At 55.3% G+C, this 24,228-nt stretch overlaps 2 protein-coding genes and 1 long non-coding RNA gene across 4 annotated transcripts in view; 1 reads left to right on the forward strand and 2 right to left on the reverse strand.

The window, feature by feature from the left end:
• LOC309977173 overlaps positions 1 to 24,228 on the reverse strand; it is a 336,876-nt gene that overhangs the window by 240,455 nt on the left and 72,193 nt on the right. The gene's annotated exons all lie outside the window — the stretch shown is intronic.
• Positions 11,695 to 14,645, forward strand: FXYD3 (FXYD domain containing ion transport regulator 3). Of its 2 annotated transcripts, XM_082862310.1 has the most exons (7): positions 11,695 to 11,781; positions 13,120 to 13,152; positions 13,260 to 13,283; positions 13,830 to 13,904; positions 13,985 to 14,021; positions 14,348 to 14,385; positions 14,539 to 14,645. In XM_082862310.1, the coding sequence occupies exons 1-7, from the start codon at positions 11,742 to 11,744 to the stop codon at positions 14,556 to 14,558; spliced, it is 267 nt and encodes an 88-aa protein (XP_082718436.1). In that variant the 5' UTR covers positions 11,695 to 11,741; the 3' UTR covers positions 14,559 to 14,645. The 2 variants fall into 2 exon arrangements, with proteins under 2 accessions (XP_082718436.1, XP_082718437.1); XM_082862311.1 differs by lacking the exon at positions 13,260 to 13,283.
• On the reverse strand, positions 16,276 to 23,338 carry LGI4 (leucine rich repeat LGI family member 4; the record flags this gene model as incomplete). The annotated part of the gene is made up of 9 exons (XM_082862407.1): positions 16,276 to 16,590; positions 17,429 to 17,934; positions 18,017 to 18,181; positions 20,349 to 20,518; positions 20,751 to 20,822; positions 20,935 to 21,006; positions 22,335 to 22,406; positions 22,655 to 22,726; positions 23,169 to 23,338. 9 exons carry the CDS (start codon positions 23,336 to 23,338, stop codon positions 16,276 to 16,278), a joined length of 1,614 nt encoding a protein of 537 aa, XP_082718533.1.

The raw sequence follows: 24,228 nt of genomic DNA on the forward strand, positions 1-24,228 counted from the left end.
TTGTACTTTTCCAAGGTGGAGGCTGGGAGGGGGGACAGGTCCATTTCAAAGCCGTCTCTCCAAGCGAATGGGACCCAGGTTTGTTCACAGAGAGACAGAGAGCATTGATCTGGCCAAGGTAAGCACTCGTTGACCCCTGGAGATGCTTGCGCTGACTGAAGCTAAAAGAAATGGTTTGGCTGAAACTAAGTAAAAATCATGTGACATATCCTAGTGAAAGGGTAGTCATTCTGGGTCCACAGAATTTTTCTGTATACCGGCTTGGTTGTTCTTGTTTACAAATAACAGGAAACCTTATTAAAACTAACTCAAGTCAAAATTTTAGAGTGTATAACTGAAAATTCCAGAGGGAAAGCTGGCATGACTTGATCAGGGAGCAGACTGTATCTATCAGCATTTCCCTTGGTTTGTGGTCCTCCATGGTGTTAGCTTTGCCCTCGGGCAGGCTTTTCTGGTGGTGGCAAAATGACCTCACCTTCCAGGCCTCGAATGTGCTTTCTCCACTGTCCGAAGCAAAACCCAAATCTTTTCTTCCCTCAAATTCCTGTGTTTCACTTTGATTGGACCCCACTGAGCCAATCGCTGTGGCCCAGGGATTCTCTTAAGCCTATCTGGTCCTAGCCTCAGGAGCTGTACATAGGAGAGAGCCCTCCAACCCTCACAGCTGCTCATTGTAGGGAGAAGGATACAATGGGAGCCCACTCCAGTGGGCTCGTATTCCCAAACCAGTATTTCTTGTTGCAACAATCTTCAAGGAATGTAAATGCCCTGGAAAACATCCCTTCTGAGACCTGAGACTTTTGTCTGAAACCCACAGCGGTGGATGTGTTTTCCACGCCTGAGGGCCCCTCCTATAAGAGTTCCATTGTTGGCTGTTGGAAAACACACAGCTGTGCCCCTCCCACCCCACCCCCTTCCAGGAAGGGAACCAGCTTTCAGAATTAGTCATGCTGTCAGCAACCCACACAACAACCCCATTGACTCCAAAGGGCAGCCCTACAGGGTGGGTATTATTCTTATCCCCATTGTATAAATGGGGAAACTGAGGCCCAGGGAAGAAGACTTGGTAGCCCAAGGTCCCACAGTGAGAAAGAGGTGGAGCTAGGATTTGAACCTAGGTTTTCTGCCTCTGAGATCCTTCCCACTCCGCTTGTGGGTTTGGGTGCCCCCAAAGTGTGGCCCACTTAAGGAAAGGGGAGGGGGGTAACTGATTCTTCTGTTATGGGGCCTGGGACATAGTAACTCGCAAGAATGGTTTTCATTCATTCACACAACACATATTTCCTGAGCACCTACTATGTGCCAGACTTTGTGCTGGGGACACAGAGGACTGTGTTCCATTGAACAGCCAAGGAAGGTCCCTCCCTCCCAAAGCTGACATTACAGGACGTGGGAGGGAGAATAAATATAACCAATAAGCATAGGATTACACAGCATGTCAGGAGGTGATATATGCCAGCGCTACAGAAAAAAGTAGAGAACAGGGTGGGGCGAGGTGGTTCCAGACTGAAGATGTGGTTTTTTGGTTTTTTTTAATTTAATTTATTTTATTCTTAGCTGCATTGGGTCTTTGCTGCTGCACGCAGGCTTCTCTCTAGTTGCGGCGAGCGGGGGCCACCCCCCCTCCGTTGCCGTGTGTGGGCTTCTCACTGCGGTGGCTGCTCCTGTTGCAGAGCATGGGCTCTAGGCACACAGGCACAGTAGTTGCAGCTCACGGGCTTAGTTGCTCTGCAGCACGCGGGATCCTCCCAGACCAGGACTTGAACCCGTGTCCCCTGCATTGGCAGGCGGATTCCCAACCACTGCGCCACCAGGGAAGCCCCTGAAGATGTGGTTTTAAATCAAGTAGCCAAGGAAAGCCTCATCAAGAAGGTGCTATTTGAGCAAAGCCCTGAAAAAAGAAGATGAGGGAGGGACCCATGTGACATCTGTGAGAAGAGTGAACTCGGTAGAGGGAACGGCAAGTGCAAAGGTCCTGGGGCTGGAAAGGCACCTAGTGGGTTGGAGGAATAGCAGGGGGGCCAGTGTGTCTACAGCTGAGTAAGTGAGTGAGTGAGTGGGGAGGAGAAGTGATGGGTGACCAGATAGGGGAGTGATTTACAGGTTGCTGGTCATGGTGAGGACCTTGGCTTTTACCAGGAGTGAGATGCAACCAGAGGAGGGCCCTGATCTGACTCAGGGGTTCACAGGCTCCCCTCTGGCTGTGTGTGGGAAGCTGACTGTAAGGGGTGGGATGGGAGCAGAGAGACCAGGGAGGAGGCTGTGTGATGGTCCAGGAGGGAGAGGATGGAGGCTGGGCCAGGGTGGGGGCAGCGGCAGGGGAGGAGTGGTTGGTTCTGGCAGTATTCTCTGGTGTCTCATTCCCTCTTCTGACCAGCTGTCTGTTCTTGGGACCCACAAAATTATGCGGGGCCCTTGATCCTACACACTCACAGGGCGTGGAGCCAGACAACCTGCCTTGGAATCCCAACTTTAACCCTTAAATAACTGTGTGTCTTGTGGGGAGGTGACTGAGCTCCTCTGTGCCACCGTTTCCTCCACTGGGAGAACAATGCCTGCCTAGCAAGTGGTAAGTCCCACAGCCCCACATGCCGCAGGACTGTTAGTTGACAATAGAGAGAGGCAGTTAGCAATAGCAGGTCATGACTCAGGGATGTACAGGGGTGTGCAGTTGGCTCTCAGCAATGCTTTCTTGGATGCCAAGGTGCAGGGGGAAGGGAGCTGGGAGACTGAGATGTCAGGGGCCCTGGCTGCCTGAGGGCTGCCTGGTCAGTGCCTCTGCACGGCAGCGGCTGCCAGCCGAGCTCTTAGAACTGCAGACTCATCTCCCTGCCTCTGCAGCCAAGCAGGAGACTGCCAGCCCTAGCATCAGCCTCAGAGCCTCAGGGTGCCCCCACCAGGCCAGGGCTAGGCAGCCAGGAGTGGGTAAGGCAGCCACGGCTACTGGGAGGGGCAGAGAGGGTACCAAGGGGTCAGGGACTGATCCGAGAGAAGGAAAAGGAAGACTGTGTGTGTGTGGGGAAGAACACAGGCTTTTATCTAAAAGGGAAAAAATGAATGTATATATTTATTTATAAATAATATTTAATTATTGTATAGTATATACATAAATACATGAGATCCAAAGTTCAATTAAATTCTGTTTATTTAACATTTAGGTTACCCAATTCTGAATTTATTTTTCCTCTGTTGTTTTTGATCTTGTGTTTTATTATTTTTGTGTAAATGTTAATTTAAAAAATGTTATTGATTCGCCCCAACTTTTATTTTGATTTTTTTTTTAACTACAGAAAAGTTACACAAACAGTACGATGAACCCAAATACCCTTCACGGAGATTCACCAATTCTTAATCGTTTGCCTCATTTGCTTTACCTCTCTATGTCTCTACCTATGTTCATAATTTTTTCTGAGTTCTTGCATCTCAGAAGTGTTCTCCTGCCCCTTCTGTGTGCAGGGATTTTACAAGGCTTGGTCTTTTCTGATGCTAGTTGCCAAAGACTTTCAGGAGGGAGTCTCAAAATATCACCAGGTTTTTCTGTAATCATGCCTTTTCCCCTGACCTCGGGCAGACCTGGGATGACAGTCCTGGGGATTTTTCCTGCCTGAACCGCGCCATGATACATCCCCCAGGGATGAGTCCCTCAGGATGTGTGTGTCCAAGGTCTGTGCTGTAATGGTGGCCACATAGGCAGAGGGTGGGTCTCGGATGGGAGGTGACAGGAGCAGGCCTGGGGCCAGAGCAACTGTGGGTCTCCCTCTGCCTCCCTCCCTCCCTTGAAGCTTCCTATCAGGGGAAGATGGGGCCTGGGTCACCCTGGGGAGACAGACCTGCCCCTCCAACAACTAATGCCAAGGGGGAATGTGGCCCAGTTAGGCCAGATCTTCCACGAGAAGCTGAACATGCAGCTTGTTATGTTGAAATATCCCGAGTTTAAATGTTGGCAACTGAATTTTTGCAACACTCTCTGAACTCAAGCAAACATGTATAATCGTTGGGTTGGCCCGGGGGCCGCCAGTTTGAGATCCTTGTCTCAGGGACTGAGACAGGCTGGGAGGAGGCTACAGGGCTCCCCATCATATCCCCAAATCCTCTCTCTTGCTTCCCTATAATTCCAACTCACACTCAGGACTCCTAGCCATCAGCCCAAGCCCCCATCCCCAGTGATGAGGAAACTGGTCCAGGACTGTCAGCAAATGTGGTCCCCCTTGCCCACCTGCCCCCATTAGCAGCTCTGCCCTCACCACCCCCACCTCACTCCAGCAAGGCCTCTGTGATGGTGAGCCGGGGCATAAGAGCTCCTTTCTCTTATTATTTAAGAAATACTTCAGGAGCACCATTACATTACTGCCAGGTGTTGTTCTATATATAATTCAGATGAAAATTTGGGGGAGGACCTGACATGATAATCAAAAAAGCAAAGAGGAGTTTCCTGGAATATGCTTTGAAGATAGATAAGTCAGTACCGACATGTGGGAGAAGAATCCCAGACAGAGGGAACAGCTGTTGCAAAGGCCCTGAGGCAGAAACATGCCTGGAGGGGAGGAGGGGTAGCGGGGGTGGGGGGTGGGGGGGTGGGGGGTGGGGGGGGTGAGGAATGGTGGTACCTGAACCTCCCCCCTGCCCCACCCCTAGCTTTCCTAGTCCCTAAGATGGAGACTCACACAGGTGGCCATAGGGCCAGATCCAACCTTGGACACATTTCATCTGGTTCACAAAGTGTTAGGGAAATTAAAAGTCAGTTACCAACATTTAAAAATCAGGAGATTTCATCATAAAAATCAACCTTTCCAGCTTCTCTTGGTGGGTGATGACATTGAGCGGCACAGAGTGCAGATCTCAAGGGTCCTGTTAACCTTAAGTCGCCTTGTGTGGCACCTCATGTGGCACCTGGAAGCCAGGCAGAGAGCGACATGCCCACAGCCACACCCCCAAAGTGTCAAGACAGGACCTGCCAGCTCCCTCTTTTTTCCCACAGGTGCTGAGTTCTGAGGCCACAGGGAGCGGCCCCACAGAGCCGCAGGCGGCCTCATTTGTCTGCCCATGGGTATCTCTGTCCCCGTCTTGCCCAGGAAGCAGGAGCTTGGAGCGTCTACTGTGATCACACCTTCCCAGCCCCCCAGCCCAGCCTCTCAGCCTCTACCTGGGAAGGTGAGGCCCCAGCCCCACCAGGACCCGTCTCATGGGTCGGGGTGCTTCCAGCTCCCACACCCCAGGTTGCCCCATTTAGGGCCTATGAATTTGCCAGGATCCTGAAGAAATACAGCCTTAAGAGAAGAGCAATAAAATGACTGCGCCCTGACTAGCAAAAGCAAATGGCAAAAGCCCAATTAATAAAACTTTGAACTGGTGACTACAAAACACCCCACAGCCTTGATTTTGTACTTGAATTTGGCATTCCTGAAAACTTGGTGATGTTCAGAAACCACCTGTAGGTTTGGTTTTTCTCATTTCGCAAGAATTCCCAGGATACTGAGAAATCACAGCTAATCTCTGCTTCAGCAAGTGAGTTCAGGCTTCCCTGGTGGTGCAGTGATTAAGAATCCGCCTGCCAGTGCAGGGAACACGGGTTCGAGCCCCGGTCCGGGAAGATCCCACATGCTGCGGAGCAGCTAAGGCCGTGCGCCACAACTACTGAGGCTGTGTTCTAGAGTCCGCAAGCCACAACTACTGAGCCCGTGAGCCACAACTACTGAAGCCTGCGCGCCTAGAGCCCGTGCTCTGCCACAAGAGAAGCCACCATAATGAGAAGCCTGTGCACCGCAACGAAAAGTAGCCCCCGCTCGCCACAACTAGAGAAAGCCTGCGTGCAGCAACAAAGACTCAACGCAGCCATAAATAAATAAATAAATTAATTAATTAAAAAAAAAACCCAAAACAAAAAACAGACAAAAAACTCCAAATGATTTCAAAAGCAAAATGAAGGGAAAATATTCCAAATGGCTTTATTATCTATATAACATGATAATATAATATTAACACATGTATTTGTATATAAACATAAACACACAACACATATACATATATAAATAAGCGGACACATGTTGAATATGACTGAAGTCAAGCGGGCCTAGAAGACTCATCCCCAAAGAGATTCAACCCCTAATAGGATGCAAGCGGCTGCATGCACTCCACTCCCTGCAGACCTTCCCCAGGGTCTCAGTGTTCACACCTGTCCCCATCCACACGGGAGTCTCAAGTCCTGCCCTAAGCCCCAGCCCCTGCCCGACACCCACTTGGATGGGGCACATTCTGTTCCACCCTGGGTTAGGTATAGGCTTATAAACATCCAAACGCAAGACCATATGATTAAAACTTCAGGGAATGAAGTTTGCAGAAGGCTCTAATTGGTGGTCCCCCCCAGGCTGAAACCAGCCCTTAGATTTGTTTCGTTTGACCTGCATAATTTTTTAAAACTCTGAGCCTTTTTTGTTTTTTGGTCGCACCACGCGGCTTATGGGATCTTAGTTCCCAGCCAGGTATTGAACCTCGGCCACAGCAGTAAAAGTGCCGAGTCCTAAACACTGGACCGCCAGGGTATTATTCCCTGAGCCAACTTTTAATATTGGGAACTCTACATAAAGGTTCAGGTTCCTGACATCTTTTGAAAGTATAGAAGCAATTGGCTAAAACTGTGTAGAGGTTATCCTTGAAATTCTTTTAATTAAACTTTTTTTCAAAGTAGTACACTTGCAGGATTTAAAATTCAGAAGGTAGAAGAAAGTGCATGAGCTTAAGTGAGTCTCCCTTCCCAGCCATCTCCCAGCCTCTCGGTCTTCCTCTTCAGAAGCAGCCATGGGTACCAATCTCCAAAGATATTTCATTCATTTATAAGTATATGAATATACATTATTTTTCCCCTTACAAATGGTAGCATGTGTCTCTACATCTTGCTTTTTTTCCCATAGCAAGATGTCTGGGAGGTACTTCTGTATCTGTCCACATGAGCTTGAGCCAGTGATTTTTGTGGCTGCCCTTTATTCATTTAAATTTATTTTATTTTATTTTTATTTTTGGCTGCACTGGGTCTTCGTTGCTGTGCGCGGGCTTTCTCTAGTTGCAGAGAGCAGGGCCTACTCTTCGTTGCGGTGCGTGGGCTTCTCATTGTGGTGGCTTCTCTTGTTGCAGAGCACAGGCTCTAGGTGCACAGGCTTCAGTAATTGTGGCATGCGGGCTCAGTAGTTGCGGCTCGCGGGCTCTAGAGCTGAGGCTCAGTAGTTGTGGCGTATGGGCTTAGTTGCTCGGCGGCATGTGAGATCTTCCTGGACCAGGGCTCGAACCCGAGTCCCCTGCATTGGCAGGCGGATTCTTAACCACTGCGCCACCAGGGAAGTCCCGGTGGCTGCCCTATAGACAGGACAATAGTTCTGTTTGCCCAGCTGCCACCGTACCTTATAGTCTCATGCCTGGCCTGCTTCACTCATTCATGATTCTTGCCTGGCCCCATTGACATCTGAGTGTGCAGACTCCGGCACAGGTGAGGAATGGAGCATCCCTCCTAGCCACCCAGCACTCGCCCCTTCTCTGTCTCGGACGCACGCAGTTCCTGGACTTCCCAGCAGAGGGAGACACCACCCCACCCCCAAGACCACCAGAAGGGTCTTCAAAGGAACATTGCAATTTTGAAATGTCTGGGCAAGAGATGTTATCTGACCGGACACAAAGACCCCCTTAGCTGGACTGGGATCTGCCCCCACCATGCCTCCCCTTCTCTGTTTCTATCTCCCTCTGAACCTCCTGCTTCGACTGAGCCCCACCCTGACTGAACCCCACTCTTTGCAGGGACTGGCCCCTCCTTGGTGGGAGTTGTAGGGAGACCCTGTCCTAGTCTAGGGCCTGGGATTGAGAAATTGCCCAAGGGGCCCACATAAAGAAAGCGTGTAGCTGGGCGGGCGTTCCTTGCCCCACCCTTCCCCCTCCCTGCTGAGAAGTGGGGAGGGGTCCTTTCTCCCTGCCCCCAGCAGAGCCTTGACCTCAAAACCCCCTCTCCTTGTCCAGCACTCCACACTCCCCATGGTACCCTCTCCCTGGCCTGGCTCCTGCACCCTCCTCCCCACCCCCGCAATGGTGTTGGGGGTCGCCTGGAGTCCAGCTGGTGGCCAGTGCAGAGCCACCCTAGGAAGGCCCTGCCCCTCCCCGTGACCCCAATCCTCCGCCAGCCACTCAAAGGCGCCTTGTTCTCCATCCAGCCCCCAGACAAAAGTCCCTCTGTCTAAAAAGGCGGAATTGGGGGGAGGGGGCACCCCAACGGGGAACAAGTGGGGACCTGCACAGACCCCAGCTGGAAGGAATGCCATGAGGAGGAGGGACAAGAGAGGGAGGAGGGAGGGGAAGGGAGCCTTGCACAGTGCAATGCCCTTATCCGCGGTGAGAGGCAGCCCCCGTCCCAACACCCACTGCGGAGACATCTGGCTCCCAGCACCCTTGGGAAGAACCCAGGCTGGGAAGGTCTGCCTGGTGCTGGGAACCAGATCCCAGTCTCCCTAGGCCATGATGGGCACGATGGGGGAGAGGTCATGGTCTACGGCCCAACAGCTCACCGCCCCCTTACACACCCCCTCCCCCCACCCCGTGCATCTCGTCCCCACCTCATGACCTTGGTCCTATCGGCATCTTCTGCTGACACTCAAACTGTGTCAACGGCAGCAAGTAGCCCGGAGGAGGACTTTAGATCTCCCGCAATGGCCACCCATCCCCCCTCCAAGGACAACACACAATCTAAGTAAAAGAGATTAGGTTATTACAAAAAAAGCATGGCCTTCCCCGCACCGCCCCGCCAGCCAGAAGCTCTGCCATTAAAGACCTGAGCCCCTCCTCCTTCCAGGTCCTTTTCTGAGGGGCAGGTGACTGGAGAAAGCCACCTCTCTGGAGGTGAGGGGCAGAGTTCCAGCCCTCATCATATTCTCCTTCTGCCTCGCCTAAGGCTGCTGTGACCCTACAGACCCCAGGGAGCTCCCTGCCACTAGTGGTTGGGGGTTGGAACTGTCTCTTTAAGAGCAGGTGTGAGGTGAGAGAGCCCCTGAGCTTTAGGGAGTCAGACTAGTTCTCTACCTGCCCAGGTTTGCTTAGGGCGTGGAGGCTGCGGATAAAGGCAGGACCCAGGCTAAGCAGCCCCGCTCTCTCCCGGAACCTGAACCTCCGCGCAGCCTGTGGAGCACGCAGGTGAGGGGCTGGGGCCCCCTCCCTCCAACCCCTTCTTGGCTTTGCCCCTCCCTCCACTGCTCTCTGCTAAAGACCCCTAGAACCTTCCCCCTTCAAGGTCCTTTGCTGGGGGAGCAGATTAGAGAAAGCCCCCCTCCCCATCATTCACCACACAGGAGGCCGGGTGAGCCAGCTGGGGCGAGGGTAAGGCCCACAGGTGGGACTGGGGTGTCTGTTAGACTGGTGGGTCTGGGTAGATCGGGGGTTCTGAGTAGCACAGAAGTATCTGGATCGGGAGGATCAGACTGGCTGGATGGGTGGATGACTAGGTGGGCTCAGGGTGTCCCCATATTGGGAATGTGTGGGTCCTGGAGACCTCTAGGGGAAGGGGCTGGCGGCTTCCCGGGGAAGCTGTAACATGGGGAGGTGGCGCGGAGACTTCAGGGACACGAGGGAGTCATTTTGCTCAGGCCTGAAGGGCCTGGCCACCATCGTGGAGAAACAGAACGATAGTAGGGGGGGGACGGCGGAAAGTCCTCACACCAGCACTGGGATCTCTGGGGCCGGGAGAGAGCAGAGAGGGGTGGGCGCAGCCTCCGTCTGCAGGCTGCCTTTCTCTCCAAGGCTTCACACCGACTGCAGTCAGTTCGGGAGCTGCCCTGGGGCCTCTTCCAATAACAGCCTGAACAGGGCAGGAGAGGGCAGATGCCCGGATGCCAGCTCCCAGCAGCCCACACCATGGGACAGTAGGGTGGAGATGTCGTGCAGGGGCTTGGGTACGGCTGAGACCACCCATCAGTGCCCCTTGTGCTGGGGATGCTGGGAGATGCCTGGGGAGGGGCTGTATGGGGGTGAATGGAGCCCTCACCGGCCAGGGAGGCTTGGAGGCTCCCATGGAAAGAGGCTTAAGCGCTGAGACTCTGAGTCCCGGGTGACAGTATAGAGCGTTAAGCTGAATTCGCAGGGGTGACAGGGTTGCGACAGCAACGTGAGCTAATCATAGTGCCAACTCCATCAAGCTGTGAAGATTACATGTATGAACCAGCGCAAAGAGCTGAGAACAGTGTCTGGTGTGGGGTCAACATTCAACCAGCACCTGCTCTTATTACTAGTATTAGTGAGATCGTGGGGTGACAAAGCCTCATGTGTTCGCTTTAGACTACAGGTGGTCCTTCTGCAGACCTGTGCTGGGAGCCACTAGGCTGTCCTGCTCACATACACATTCCAACTCTCCCCGCACCACCCCAAATTTGAAGGGGGGCGGTCTTAAACGCCTTAGTAATGTTCCCCAAAGCTACAGGCCCTTTTCCTGCCTGAATGCTCAAAAAAATGAATGCTCAAATTAAAACTGTGAGTCTGGTATATGGGATGAACTGGGAAGCTAAGAAGGTTCCCAGGAAAGAAATTCAGGGAGGGGGTTACATAGAGGCCAGAGAGAGAGAGACACGGGACGTGCTCTCCAGCTGCGGACAAGGAGACAGAGCAGGCAATGTCAACGGGCTTTTTACCAGGCTTAGGGAGGGTATGTGTTTTGCCGTCTGTGAAATGGGGCGTATGACCAATGGCCTCCGGGATTCTTGGGGGATTACATGAGTGAAAACCCAGCAAGGTCATTTGGCGGTGCCCAGCACAGGGTAGATCTAAGTGTTAGCTCTTGCTATCAAGATTGGGACAATGTATGCTGTGGCAGTGGGGCAGGGGCGGGAGAGGGGACAGGGGGACGCACAGGGGGACTGATACCGGACCAAGAAGGGGGTGGCGGAGTGTTCTTTGTGCTGCGCAGGCCTACCTGGGGAAAGAGGAATTGTTTGCTGCCAGAGGAGCTTGGTAGGGGTAGAGGCAGGACCAAGGACTGGGGTGGGATGGGCAGGGGTGGGGCAGAAGCAGGACGGTGGGGTGCGAGGAGGGTGGGGCAGAAGATGAGGCTGGGGCTGCCCTCTCCCTCCCCCTCCCCCCCCATCCTCTCTGAGTTCTCTCCTCCCCACATCCTGCCCAGAGCAACAAGAGGAGCCAGTTCAGTCCCCAGCCCTGGCCCAGCCCAAGTTCTGCGAAGTCTGGGCAGGGCGGGCAGGCTCCGAGCTGTCTATGGGAGACACTCCCAGGAACAAGGCCTCCTGCCACCTGGCTCCCAACACCCCATTTCCCAAAACGCCCCAAGGCCCTGAGAGAGTCCTGAGTTAGGAACAGCCTCCGCAGAGCCAAGTCTGGTTTAAATCCCGCTTCCTGGCAAGGTGACCTTGAGCACCCACTTTCACCTCTGGAGCCTCAGTTTCCACATCTGTAAGATGGGGATAACAGCCGGCGGCACCTTCCTCATTTGGTTGCCAGGGCAATTCACTTAAAGCCTCAAGTCCACGTCCAGTGAGTTATTATTGCTGCTCCCCCTGTAGGCCTTCGTTCTCACCCAGCCCCCACTGCACTTTCCGGCTCCTTCTTATCTCTCAGCCCAGCGGCGTTTCAAGGCCAGGCTTTCTGCCCTGGGGTGAGCTGTGTACCCTGGATAAGGAGCACAGCAGCAGGGGACTGGGAACCACAGGCATCCCGGTGGCCCTGCTAAAGCTGGACCTCCCCCCTAGATCCCTCCAGGCCAGCTCTCCGACATGCAAGAGGTGGCCCTGAGCCTGCTCGTCCTCCTGGCAGGTGAGTGCCCGTTCCTGGACTGCCTTTCCCCTGACCCCCTCAGCTGGGTGGTGACCACGCTTGTGTGTGGCTCTCTCGTGCTTTCTGCCTGCCCTGTGGGGTGGTGAGTCTCAGGACAGCATCTCCTGGAAGGTGGGAAGTGCCTCACTGGTGATTTCAAGGAACACATAAAGGAGGACCTCTTACAGCAGAGGTTCACACAGCTCGTCATGCGTGGTCTTGATGTCTCCTTGGTGACATCAAGAAGGCTCAGCTCTGGGCTACTGTGTCTTTAACACTTCTTAACACTTGATGACGAGAGGTAAGAGTTTCAAGGTTATGTGGCAAGTTACCGAAGCCCCTTGTGCCTCAGTTTCCCCATCTGGACAATAGTAGCACCTACTTATAGAGTCACTGTGAGGATTAAACGAGTTACTATTTGCAGAGCACTTAGAAGAGTGCCTGGGACAGAGTAAGCACCATGTGTTTGTGCTTTAAATATAATTTTAAAATATGAACCTCCCTTTAACAAAGAAAGAACAGAGCTTAGGCCCAGAGCTAAGGCAGCCCACTGCTTCTAGCCAGAATTCAAACCTAGTCCTTTGCTTTCATTGTACCTGTTTTTTTTTTTTTTTTTGCGGTACGTGGGCCTCTCACTGTTGTGGCCTCTCCCGTTGCGGAGCACAGGCTCCGGACGCGCAGGCTCAGCGGCCATGGCTCACGGGCTCAGCTGCTCCACGGCATGTGGGATCTTCCCGGACCGGGGCACGAACCCGTGTCCCCTGCATCGGCAGGCGGACTCTCAACCACTGCGCCACCAGGGAAGCCCTCATTGTACCTGTTTTTATCAGTTACATTGGGCAAGACTGCCATTCCATTCAGGGTAGTGATGTAAAGTTGCATTTTTAAATAAAGCATATTAAGTTTATAATTAGTAAGTCACTGTAAGGGGGGTGGTGAGGGATGGGTGGGATGTGGACGTGGCAGAACCAGGAGATGAGGGCTGAGAACGCCTGGGAGCTGAAGCCACCTGTCATCTTGACAAGACCATCGCTCGTTTCTGCAGGGGGTGTGGATTAGCCAGGTGTCTGGAAACATCAGGCCAAAGGCTGGCTAGGTGGCCCAAAGCCACCCAGGTGAAAACCTATTGCAGGTGTGGGGCTGAGTCGGGGGAAACCCTCATTTCCGAGGTGGAACGTGCAGAGGAGCTAGTTTGGGGTTGGACCCCTGTGCCCGTGGGACGTGGGGAACTGTCCATCAGGGGACCCTACGCTGAGGCCTGGAGCTCCAACGGCCCTGGCCCCAGCTTTGCCGAGGCCAGCACCCCCATCTCTCTCCTACCCCACTTCTCCCCGCCAGGCCTGCCTGCCTTGGATGCCAACGACCCGGAAGGTGAGTCAGACCGATTCTTCCACCAGTCCCGCCCCCAAAGTCTCCCCCAGGACCCCTGCATCCCCACTCTTATCCTGGATTCATGTCCTATTTTTCTTTCCTTGCAGATAAAAACAGTCCTTTCTACTACGGTGAGAGCCTGTGCCCCTCCCTTTGCAGCCCCACTCACCCCTCAGACCGATTTCGTGCCAACGGTCCCACACAGGGTTGAGTGAGGGTCTGATGGGGGTGACCCAGGGGCGAGGATTGCAGCATTGAACAGTAAACACAGAGGATTAAGGCAACCAGGCATGCCAGCCTGGTCCTTAGAACCACCCCCACGTTTTCTTCCACGTTGCCCCACGCTCTCTCCCTCCCCTCCTCAGGCCTCTGCTCAAATGTGCCCCTTCAGCCGGGTCTCCCCTGGCCACTCTCCCTAAAAGAGCTGTCTTCTGACTCTCCGTCCCCTGGCCCTGCTTATATGTCTTCAGACCGCTTCTCTCTACCTAACTCCACGTTAGATCTCTGTCGCTTGCTGTGTAGAGACTGGAAAGTGAGTGCGGGGGCTGGAGGGCTGTCTGTTCTCTCCACTGCTGTATCCCACATCAGGGGTGCCTAATGCATATCGTCAAGCGGTTGGGGGCTTGGATGAGGAGGGCACGGGCTGGCACCGAGGGCCCCCTCTGGGTTTCTCCTAGACTGGTTCAGCCTCCGTGTCGGCGGGCTCATCTTCGCAGCGGTCCTGTGCGCCATTGGCATCATCGTCCTCATGAGTGAGTGGAGCAGCTGGCGGGGGAGCGGGCAGCGCAGGGCGGTGGGTGTCCTCCCCTGACGTTCCCCTCTCTCCTAACAGGTGGGAAATGCAAATGCAAGTTCAGCCGGAAGCCCCGGTAAGATGGGTTCCAGGCAGTGTGCCTGCCTCATACCGGACAGACACCTTTCAGGGGGAAAGAGCTAAATTTCACACACACAAAAAAAGGCCGGGTTTCTGGGTCTTGCCCTGGAGAATTCCTGTTACTGAGCTCTTCCAGGTTTATTCTTCAGAGCCATGAATCCTCAGAGGGCCTCCAATCATGAAATGCTTTGGTCCCTGGGATGGTACAACTTTGTGGGAAAATAGCTAGGAAGATATGTTGGGGCAAGCTGAGAATCCTCTAGCCTTGAGGGAGAGGATGAACGGGGGTGAACAGAGATCTCATCACTTTTCTTTCCCTAGTCACTATCCAAGCGATGCCCCACCTCTCATCACTTCAGGTAAGACAGGGACAGAATGGAGCTGACTGGGACATAGGGTATGAGGTGTGTGTGTGTGTGTGTGTGTGCGCGTGTGCGTGTGCGTGTGTGTATGCACCCTGGGGAGATATAACCTGATCCACTCTCACGAGCTGACCCTGTCACCTCTCCCAGGCTCTGCCCATAACTGTTGAGGATGGATCAGCAGAAAGAGCACCGAGGGCCACTCTTTCCCCAAGTCCTGGCTCTGCACAGGATCCTAAACCCCAGGATGGAATTCTCAGACCCCCTGGCCAGGGCTCCATCTCATCTCTCACTGGAGGGGGTCTTTGTTCAATTTTCACTCTTAAATGATCTTGCCTCATGCCCAAGCAGCCTTGAAACTCCCTATGTGCGCGTTGGGGTTTTGGGGGGCCAGGAGAAGGTGGATGTGCATGGGGGCCAGCATGGAAGCTGGCAGCTGAATCTCTCCACTGGGACAAGCCCACAGGCCTGCTTCCTCATGACCTGGTGGACGGCATGGGGCCTGACCTCTGCCTCCGTGGCCATGGGAGCCACATCCGCCATTTAAAATGCTCTAGTAGCCACATGGGGGACATTCTGAGAGTGAAAGGGAGCTCTAGCCAGATGGAATGCTGGGACACTCAGGTGGACAGTGGGACCTTCCCAGGAAAACTAGGATGTGGGATCATCCTGTCACAACAGGAGTAGCCAGATAGCTTATGATTATAATAGTGACCCTCCGACTCACCTCAGACCCCATTTTATTATAAAAGACCCTTCCTAACACTCACATGTTCCTGTAAGACCTTTAAATGATTCCCCATGATACTCCTAATAATATATAATGATCACACGGTGTGAGAACTCCAACAAGCCCTAAACTCCCTTGAGACAGTCTCCAATAGCCAATAAGACTTCCAAAATGTCCCCAAGAGCCACAAAAATGCCTAAAATCCTCCAAAACACCCCGCAGTATCTCCTACAATACATAAGACACGAGACCAACAATAAACCCGTGACCTGTCCCCTAATAATGCCCTTATATCCCTTGGACATCCCACTAGGCCCCCCATAATCATGAGCACACACTCCTTAGAAACCTCGCGAAAGCTCAACAAGGGCAGCCAAAATGTACCCTGGGACCCCCCCCCCCCATAATACCGTTCCTGGGACACGAATCCTCCTCCCTCACCCCACCCCCATGCCACAGCAGACACCCTCTCCCAAAGACCCCACAACAACCGGTGAGGCGGGTGCACAGCGCGTTTATTGAGCTCGTACACTTTCTGTCCTCGCCCCTTTCACCGACCGAGGACGGGTACCTCGGACTCCCGGCAACAATTCTCAATTTCCCGCCTATTCCTTGCGCACGCGCAACAGGGAAGACACGCTGGGCTTCCGCCTCGGCAGCAGGCATGCGCACAAGCAGCAGAGGAAGTTAGCAAGCCCGGGAGGGAAAACTGCCCAGCTACTGATGACGTCATGGAGGCGGGCACTAAAAGCGATTGGCTGGATTGAGTTTAGAAGGAAAAGGAAAGCTATCCTCTCCGTAGTACTTTTACAGGGAATAGGAGGGTTGAGAGCGGGTTGAGCGGGGCGCTTCCAGACCTCATGGAGCTCTGCACATTACCCCCCGCCCCCCATGATTTCTGTACTGTCTCCGTGTGGCGGTGCCCCAGCCTGAGCCCCCAAGTCATCCTTGGAGGGGGAGGGGTCATCTGCCCCCAGCCAAGATGTTGCTTAAGACTGGACGAGCAGCTCTTGCCTTGAACTTGGCCTGTGGTCAGTATCTCACAGGACCAGCAGTCACCTCTGAGTAGGACCAGGAGTCTAGGCAATGGGGCATCCAGAGGCCCAGGACTCCCCATGCTAGCCCTCTGCCAGCCATGTCCAGGGGCCCTTCCAGTCTCAGGCACTGAGGTCTAACTCGTGATGCTGGTAGATCTGTGTGGGGCCCTTGAAGCAAGCAGCGAAGAGGAAGCGTCTGCCGGCCATGGTGATATGGGCAAAGGCCCGGGGGGCCACCAAGGCTGGGGGCCCCAGCTCCTGCAGTGGCTCCAGGAGCCCCCTGTCAGGCTCAAGGCGGAAGACCTGGCTGAAGGCGAAGTCGCTGCCCAGGATAGCCAGCTGGTCCCTGGCGATGAGCAGTGGCTGGAAGACGTGGGCACCGCGAGAGGGAAGCTGCTGCAGCAGGCGAAACATGGAACCATCCCAGCGCATGACCTGCGGAGGGTGGCCGCTCATTAGGGCTGGGGTCCAAGAGGGCCAGGCCTGCCCGTCAGTGGTCCTCTAGGCTTTGGAGGACCTGGGACAGCTTGGGAACAGAGGCCTGCCGGTCCCCAAACTCCCACAGCTTTCTTATCTTCATAAATGTCACCACCCAGCTGCTCAGGCCACCGACTTGGAGTCATTCTGAGCCCTTCTCTCTCCCTCACACCCCACATAGAATCAGTCAGCCCTGGGATCTGTCAGTTTCACCTACCATGGTATTTATGTCTCTCATTTATTCTGGCTGCACGCCAGCCCAGCCACAGTCACCTCCCTCCTGGACCATCACACAGCCTCCCTCCTGGTCTTCCTGATCTCCCTGCTCCTGTCCCTGTGCCCACAGTCTGCTCCCCATGCAGACACCCTGTGAACACCTGCGTCAGATCAGTGCCTTTTAGGCCCAGAGCCCTCCCCCTGGCTGTACCTCACTCCAGAGAGAGAGTGCTGGAGGGGGTGGGCCGTCAGCCCTGGGGCTTCAGGGTGTGATTAAATGTAGTCGCTGGGGTGTGTTGGAGTTTGGCGGTAGAATCTCGGGGCCAGTGTCAGTGTTGGGGGATGGGGAGTGGTTTAGGGTCAGCCAGCCTCGAGGGCTCACAGTCTTGGAGTCAGTGTTGGGGTGGGGTCAGAGCTCAAAGATCAGCACATTAGGAAGCTCAGCCCGTGAGGCGGGTCAGAGTTCAGAGGCCAGTGCGCAAGGTGGGGTCAGTGCTGAAAGGTCAGCCCTGAGTGGGAGTCTACCGATGCAGGTCAGGCCCGGCCTGTGCCTGCCCCACGGGACTGGGCTCAGCCTCACCATGGAGTCCCCGATGTAGCGTGTCAGGCACAGGAACACATCTCCGCTGGCCTGGAAGTGGCGTGTGGCATAGACGTCCTCGGCCTCGGGGATGTCTGTGCGCCTCTCGAAGCGGCCCCCAAACCAGTGGAAGAGCACGGGCCGCTGCGAGGCGGAGGCTAGCAGCAGATGGGGCCGGCCGTCCAGCTCGAGGGCCTCGGCATCCGTGTCCCGGTGCCAGGCGTGCAGGCTCTGGCGCGGGTAGAAGCCGGGCCCGTCCCGGCACAGCAGCGTGGTGCTGCCCGCCTTGGAGGCGTCGGCCACCACGAAGCAGGGCTGCCCGTCCAGCCACAGGAGCTCGGCGTCATTGGGCCGCAGCAGCTGCCTTGGAGCCAGGGCCTGCAGCGGGGCCAGGCGCAGGTCGGGGCCGGGCCGGGCCCACAGCTGCGAGCCTCCCCACAGGCGGGCGGCCAGCACAAAGAGGCGCGGGCCCAGCACCAGCGGCTTGCAGGACACCACCGAGGGCGCTGTGGGGAGGCGGGGAGCAGGGCGCCTGTCAGACGAGCTGGGCAGGCTACCTGGCAGGCTGGAGGATGGGAGTGGGCTTACCAGACAGCTCTTCCTCCTGCCGGAAGCGCTGCAGGCTGTAGTCCCAGGTCAGGATCAGGCAGCGGCCGGCAAAGGGCTGTGCCAGGACGACGTGGGGCTCCCCTTGGTAGGAGAAAGCCTCTACGCCCAGCGCTGACTCGCCGACCGTCTGGAACCAGGACAGCTCTGGGAGGGGGTGCAGCGGGGAGGGGAGAGAGTCAGGCAGGCCAGGGGCACCCCACGGGTCCTCATCACTGAGTCCCGCTTTGCACACCTCTGAGGTGAGGACCACCACGGTGTCGACCTCGTAGGGACATACGCTGGAATCTTTTTACCTATGGACGTATTAACTCACGACAACATGGCGGTACTCTGCTTTCTAAGCTGCGTGGCATCAGCAAAGAGCTGCTTAGAAGTAGCCATTTATTCATTCATTTAATTTCACAAGATCCCTGTGGGTTATGTTCTGTTATTATATCCACTTTACAGATGAGGAAACTGAGGCTAAGAGGCACAGGCAGCCAGCTGTCCCGCCAAATCCATCCTTCCCATCTTCCATGAGATAGGATAGCAGCTGGGCACAAAGCTGCCCAGCCAGAGGCCACGTTAGCCCAGCACTGCCCCTATGCTGCCCTCCCCCCCGCCCGCCTCTGAGGTCCGCTGTGGCCATGACCAGACCAAGTTCCCAGTGGAACAAAAGCAGAGTGATGGTTGTAGTGCTTGCCTTGCTTGTAGGAAGATGGCTCATCCTGGACTTGGCCCTTTCCCCTTCTCCTTGTGAACTGGCCTATGGACGGGGCCACAGCTCGGTTTCAGCCGTGGAAAGCAGGATAACACCCAGGGGCTGCCCCACCCACCGGACTGCTCACCTCAGACCCTTCTGTTTTCTTTAATTCTTGGTATTGACAGCCTCTCTGTTACAGCACCTTAGCATTTTTGGTAACGGTGCACCCAGATTGCCCAGTGTGGTGGCGGTGGAGCCGGGTGGTGGACTCCAGTCTACAATACTTCACTCTACATGCCAGGCCCTACTTCTAGGGACCAGGGTTGAAGCAATGAACCAAACCACTGAGCATACCCATCCAAAGGGGATCTTTTAAAAATGGTCATCAGATCATGTCACTCCCTGCTCAAAACCCTCCATGGCTTCCCACAGCCCTCTGGATAAAGTCCACCTTGTTCTCTGTGGCTTTCGAAGTCCTGCAGAGTGAGGCCCCTGCACCTTCCACCTCATCTGTGTCCTTCCCTCCTCACTCCCGTAAACCAGACGTGCCTCCCTTCGATCCTCATTCAGGACCAGCTCTGTGCTGCCTTGGGGGTCACTGCACATGCGGGCTCCTTCCTCTGTACTCCACTTAGCTACATCCACATCTAGTGCTACCTCTTCAGAGAAGCCTTCTCCGATGCCCCAGGTAAGGCAGGACCACCGCCTAAACTCTCTCATCACCCCCTGTGTTTATCACAATGTGTACCATACACTTATTGGTGCAATGTTTTATTTAATGTCTGTCTCCCCACCCCCAGGACTGTGACCCCATGAGGCCAAGGCCAAGGCCCAGGGTTATCTTGGTCACCACAGTGTGCCCATTGCCTCTCACAGGGACGGGCACCGAGTGGACCTCAGTGACTGTGTGTTGAATAATGGAATAAAGAGTGACTAAGTTTAACTCCCTTGTTCTATGAATCCCAAAGACCAAAAACATGTCCTACGCTTTGATGATGATGATGTTAGTAATGGTCTTCAGGTTTGAACTCAAATGTCCACTCCTTCCTGACCCTCCAGCTGTGCCTGGCCCCCGCTCTGGCTCTGGGCTCCCGTAGCTCCACGGTCTCCCTCCATCCCGGCCCTGACCCCTCTGTGCTTCCCCCGTCCCAGGCCTGATCATTCTGGGCCATCCCTCTCTGCTTGCCTCTGGCTGTGGGCTCTGTGAGGGCAAGACCCAGGACTGGCTTCATCACTGCTGTGCTCTCTGCTTTGCCCAGTACCCATAAAGGTACCAAAATATATTTGTGGAAAAGCAAAATGATCATAGGAAGTACTTTTTAAATGGTCGATTTTATATCAATAACAACGACGAGAATGAACATTTGTGGGGGCCTCCCCTCCCAGGCCCTGCGCCAAGTACATCACTGAAGTCTCACAGCAGCCCTCTGTCACTGTTTATTACCCCTATTTACAGACAGGAAAACTGAGGCTCAGGGAGGTGATGCTGCTTGCTCAGGAGACTCACAGCCAGGAAATGGCAGAGCCGGGAAGGAGGTGAGCCCCTCAGCCCTGGCAGCCGCTCCCCAATCTCCCACCTTCTTCCGGGAACACCTGCTGTCCCTCCCACCCCACCGGGAAAGCCCCCACCTATGGCTCTGCACTTGAACGTCTTGGGGTCGAGGTGGTGGAGCTGCATGTGGGCCAGGGTGGCAGGGCCGGCACAGGCCCCGGTCCCCACGCTGGCGTTCACGGTGGGTATCCACTGAAGCAGCCAGAGGATACGGCAGTCACACTGGAACGGGTTCCCGCGGAGGTCCCTGGGGCAAGAGGCCGGGGAGGGGCTGCGACCCGGATTCCACTCCCTGCGGGCCACGCTCCCCACCCCTCCCCAGGCAAGGTTTCAGGATAGGGCCCCCGAGTGGTGTGGAAATATGTAGGAACCATCGCAGTCATACTCATTTGTGCCAACCAAGAGTGGGCACAGATGTCCCCTTCCCCCACCCAAACATTCCCCAGAGCCCCCACCCTCCCAGCCCCCTTGAGCCTCACACGTGAGTCAGGGTCTCCAGGCCTCGGAACAGGAATCTGGGGAGGGTCTCGAGATGGTTATTGGCCAGGCTTCTGGTGGAGGGAGAGAAGGAGAAACCATCAGCAGCTCCCAGGATACGCTGTGTGCCTGGGTGATGGGTGCGGGGTGCCTGTCAGGGAGGGCTGGGGCGATGGGGGCACGCACAGGTGTGTGAGTGAGCGGAGTCCTCTGAGAGCGTTCTTAGAGATGGAGCCAATCTCATTGTCTTCAATAAAGCTGTGGAGGGAAGGTGGGGTTAGGGGGCGGCCCTTGGTTCCCTGCTGTGGCCCTACAGTGCTTGGGGAACTCACCCCATGGAAGCCATAGGCCACTGGAATGTGCCGAATTCTCCCCCAACAGCTTGCATGATCCCAGGGAAAACCTCCCAGGAACCTCTCCCCAGCAAGGTCCCAGCCTACAGTTTCAGGACCCAAGAACCTGACCCTATGGTCATTGCCAGCCTCACCGTGAACACTGCCACCACCATCCCCACCACTGCTGCCCTGATCACCAACACCAACACTAGCACCAATATGACCACCCATACCTCCACCATCATCCATTACGCCCAGTGCCTCTACCATCGTCATCACCAACAATATACCATGTCACCACTGTCACCGATACCATCACCACCCGTTCCCATCATCAATACCAACACCAACACCAACACCATCATTACCAAACCCACACCGGCAACACTGATAAGCATCACCAAGAACACAGCCTTTGTGATCAATACCAAAACCAATGCCACCATCATCACAAGCTTCAGCACGGGTACCAGCACTGCCAACACCAGAAACATCACCTTTACCCCCAGCACTCACATCATCACCCATCAGCACCACTACTGCCGCAATTTCCATACGTACGAACATCTCCGCCATCACCACCAAACCTCACACCAACAACATTGCCATTACACCAACACCAACATCCTACCCCAAACCATCACCAATACCAATACAATAATTACCGATGCCCAGAATACTGATAATTATCACTAACACCAACCCTTCAAACTTCCTCATCTGTACCACCAACAGCACCATCACCGTTGGGTCCACCATTTTTATCAAAATCATCTCCACTCCTCCACCCTCAATAACGCCACCACTTCCCTGCGAGCAGCTGCACACCACCACCATCATCGTCACCACCAGCACCAGCAGTCATGCTGGCGTAGTCATACTCTCATCACCACCATTACCATCAGTACCACCATCACCAACGAACTCAGAATAGTTTCCTCTTAATTTGAAACACTTCTTTATCTCTGGCTTCTCTGTAACCTCCCTGGGCTCCCAAAAGTCAGGTAGGACCAGAAACAGTCATGGGTCATCCAGGCCTTTCGTGAATCTTGAAACAGAGAGGGCAGCTGAGCAGAAGCCCCAACCCCACTCAAGAGGCCAGGACCCTTGCCCCCTCCAGACGGTCCCTTGTGCAGACACTTCCTCCCCAGGGCAACAAGCCCCTATCTCCCCCACTCTAGGAGACACAGAGGGGCTCCGCCTTCCTCTCCCAGGCCCCCATTCCTGCCCCCATCTTCTGGCCTCACTCACAGGTACTGCAGGTGGGACAGGCCCGCAAACGCATCGTCCTCGATCACGGAGAAGGAGTTGGATGTGAAGAGGCTGGCAAGGAAGTTAGAAAACAGTTTTCCAGGGTTGCTGCTCCCTACCTGACACGTTAACCTTGCCCCCTCCCAACCCCAGCCCACGTGGGCACGGTCACACACACATACGCATGCCACGTGAGTATGTGTGTGACACGGATGCTTTCACGGACACGCACATACGTGTATGTGTGCACACTCCCCCACACGCATGTGCGCGGACACCCCCTCCCTCAGGTGGCCGTCGCTAAGCCGGGCCCCACTCACAGCAGGTGCAGTGACGGTACCCTCAGGAAGCTGCCGGCCTTCAGCTGGGTGACTCCAGTCCTAACGAGTGAGCTGGGGATGTGGGCAATGGTGGGCGAGGAGAAGACTGCTCCAGTGTGCCAGTCCCATCCCAGAGCTGTCTCCTGTGTCCGGGGGTGGGGCGGAGGGGACCCTGGCATGCCACCTGACCCTGGGTGTGTGTATTTCCCCTACATCCCAGGGGAGACAGGCATTTGCCCTCCTCGCTTGGCAAGGATCCTGGCAGCGCTCAGCCCACCCCACGGCTCTCCTTCTTCCCAGGCCCCGAAGCTGACCCTGCCCTGTGGAATTTCCCTCCGGCTCCTTTCCAAATCCCAGCAGCCCCCTTTCAGGCCTCCCGACATCCTTTGCTGCCCCCCTCCCAAGATCCTGATGGGTCCCTGTTTCCTTGGGGAGCCAGCACCCTGCCCCCCAGCCCCTGGGGTCCCAGGACTCCCATCCGCAGCCTCAGGCCTCCAGAGGGCCGGACACTCACAGCGACAGCAGGGTCGGGGAGAAGCTCTCGGGCAGGTCCGGGGAGCCCTCACACAGGGCACTGTCTTTAGAGCAGGAGCAACTCAGAGGACACTTTCCCTTTGGGGGTCTCCAGGCCCCCCCCACGCCCACCCCAGCCAGCAGCAGCAGCAGAATTCCTGCCCCTCCCATGGCCCCTGACCTCCACCGAGGCACCGGCTTCTCTCTGCCCACCCAGCTTGGCCCAGGTCGCGGCCACTACATCTCCCATGCCAGGTGACCCTCCATGCCGCCCGCTGGCACGCTCTGCCCTGGCTTCTCTCTCCTCTTTCTTGGTCTCTCCTCAGTCTGCTTTGCTTCCTGTATCTCTTTGGTGTCTAATTTTCTGTTTATTTCTCTTTCCCTGTCTTTCTGTCTCTCTCCCTTTTTATACTTCTGACTCCATGAGTTAGTCTGCTTCCCACTCTATCTCTGTCTCTCTATTTCTATCTGAATTGTCTCTCTGTCTCTGTTTCTCTTTTTCTCTGTCTCCTTCTGTCTGTTGGCCTCTCTTTCTGTGTGTGTCTGAGTGTGTGTGTGTGTGTGTGTGTGTGTGTGTGTGTGTGTGTGTCTCCCTCTGTCTGGTGTCTTTATTTCTGTCTCCCTACCCCCCCTTTCCAGCTCCTTGGAAGTTTCTTCCCCTCCTCCCACGTCCCTTCTCCCAGGAGGTTTGGGAAAGGGACTTGCTGGGCACCGGGTGCTCCAGGCAAAGCAGGGCAAGAAGGAGGAGGGCGTCAGAGGCCATAGGAAGAGCAGCCCTTGGGAAGGGGCCAGAGGGCCCCATGCGAGGGGAGGGGCCGCGGAGCGTTGGAGCTGCCCTGGCCCCTCCTGGCCAGCCCCCTCCCCAGATTCCCCACTCCACCCCACTCACGGAGTGTGAGGAGGCTGTCACCTGGGTGGGGACTGGATGGCTCTGCAGGCAGGAGGGGGGTGGGAGGAGAGACCACCAAGGGCTGGAGCCGCGGTGGCCACTCCCAGCCAGCCCCCTCCCCTGGCTCCAGTAGGGCTGGGTGGGCACTGGCACCCAGGCTTGGAGGGACCAG

Source organism: Leucopleurus acutus (assembly GCF_964270905.1).
Source record: "Leucopleurus acutus genome assembly, chromosome: 20".
In the NCBI taxonomy this organism is placed as follows: domain Eukaryota; kingdom Metazoa; phylum Chordata; class Mammalia; order Artiodactyla; family Delphinidae; genus Leucopleurus; species Leucopleurus acutus.

What these genes read in the sequence shown, in the direction of transcription:
- FXYD3 (XM_082862310.1), top strand. Translation starts at nt 11,742, where the DNA reads ATGCAAGAGGTGGCCCTGAGCCTGCTCGTCCTCCTGGCAG. An exon ending in GGATGCCAACGACCCGGAAG is followed by an intron (nt 13,153 to 13,259) that starts GTGAGTCAGACC and finishes CTTTCCTTGCAG; the next exon opens with ATAAAAACAGTCCTTTCTAC. An exon ending in AAGTTCAGCCGGAAGCCCCG is followed by an intron (nt 14,022 to 14,347) that starts GTAAGATGGGTT and finishes TTCTTTCCCTAG; the next exon opens with TCACTATCCAAGCGATGCCC.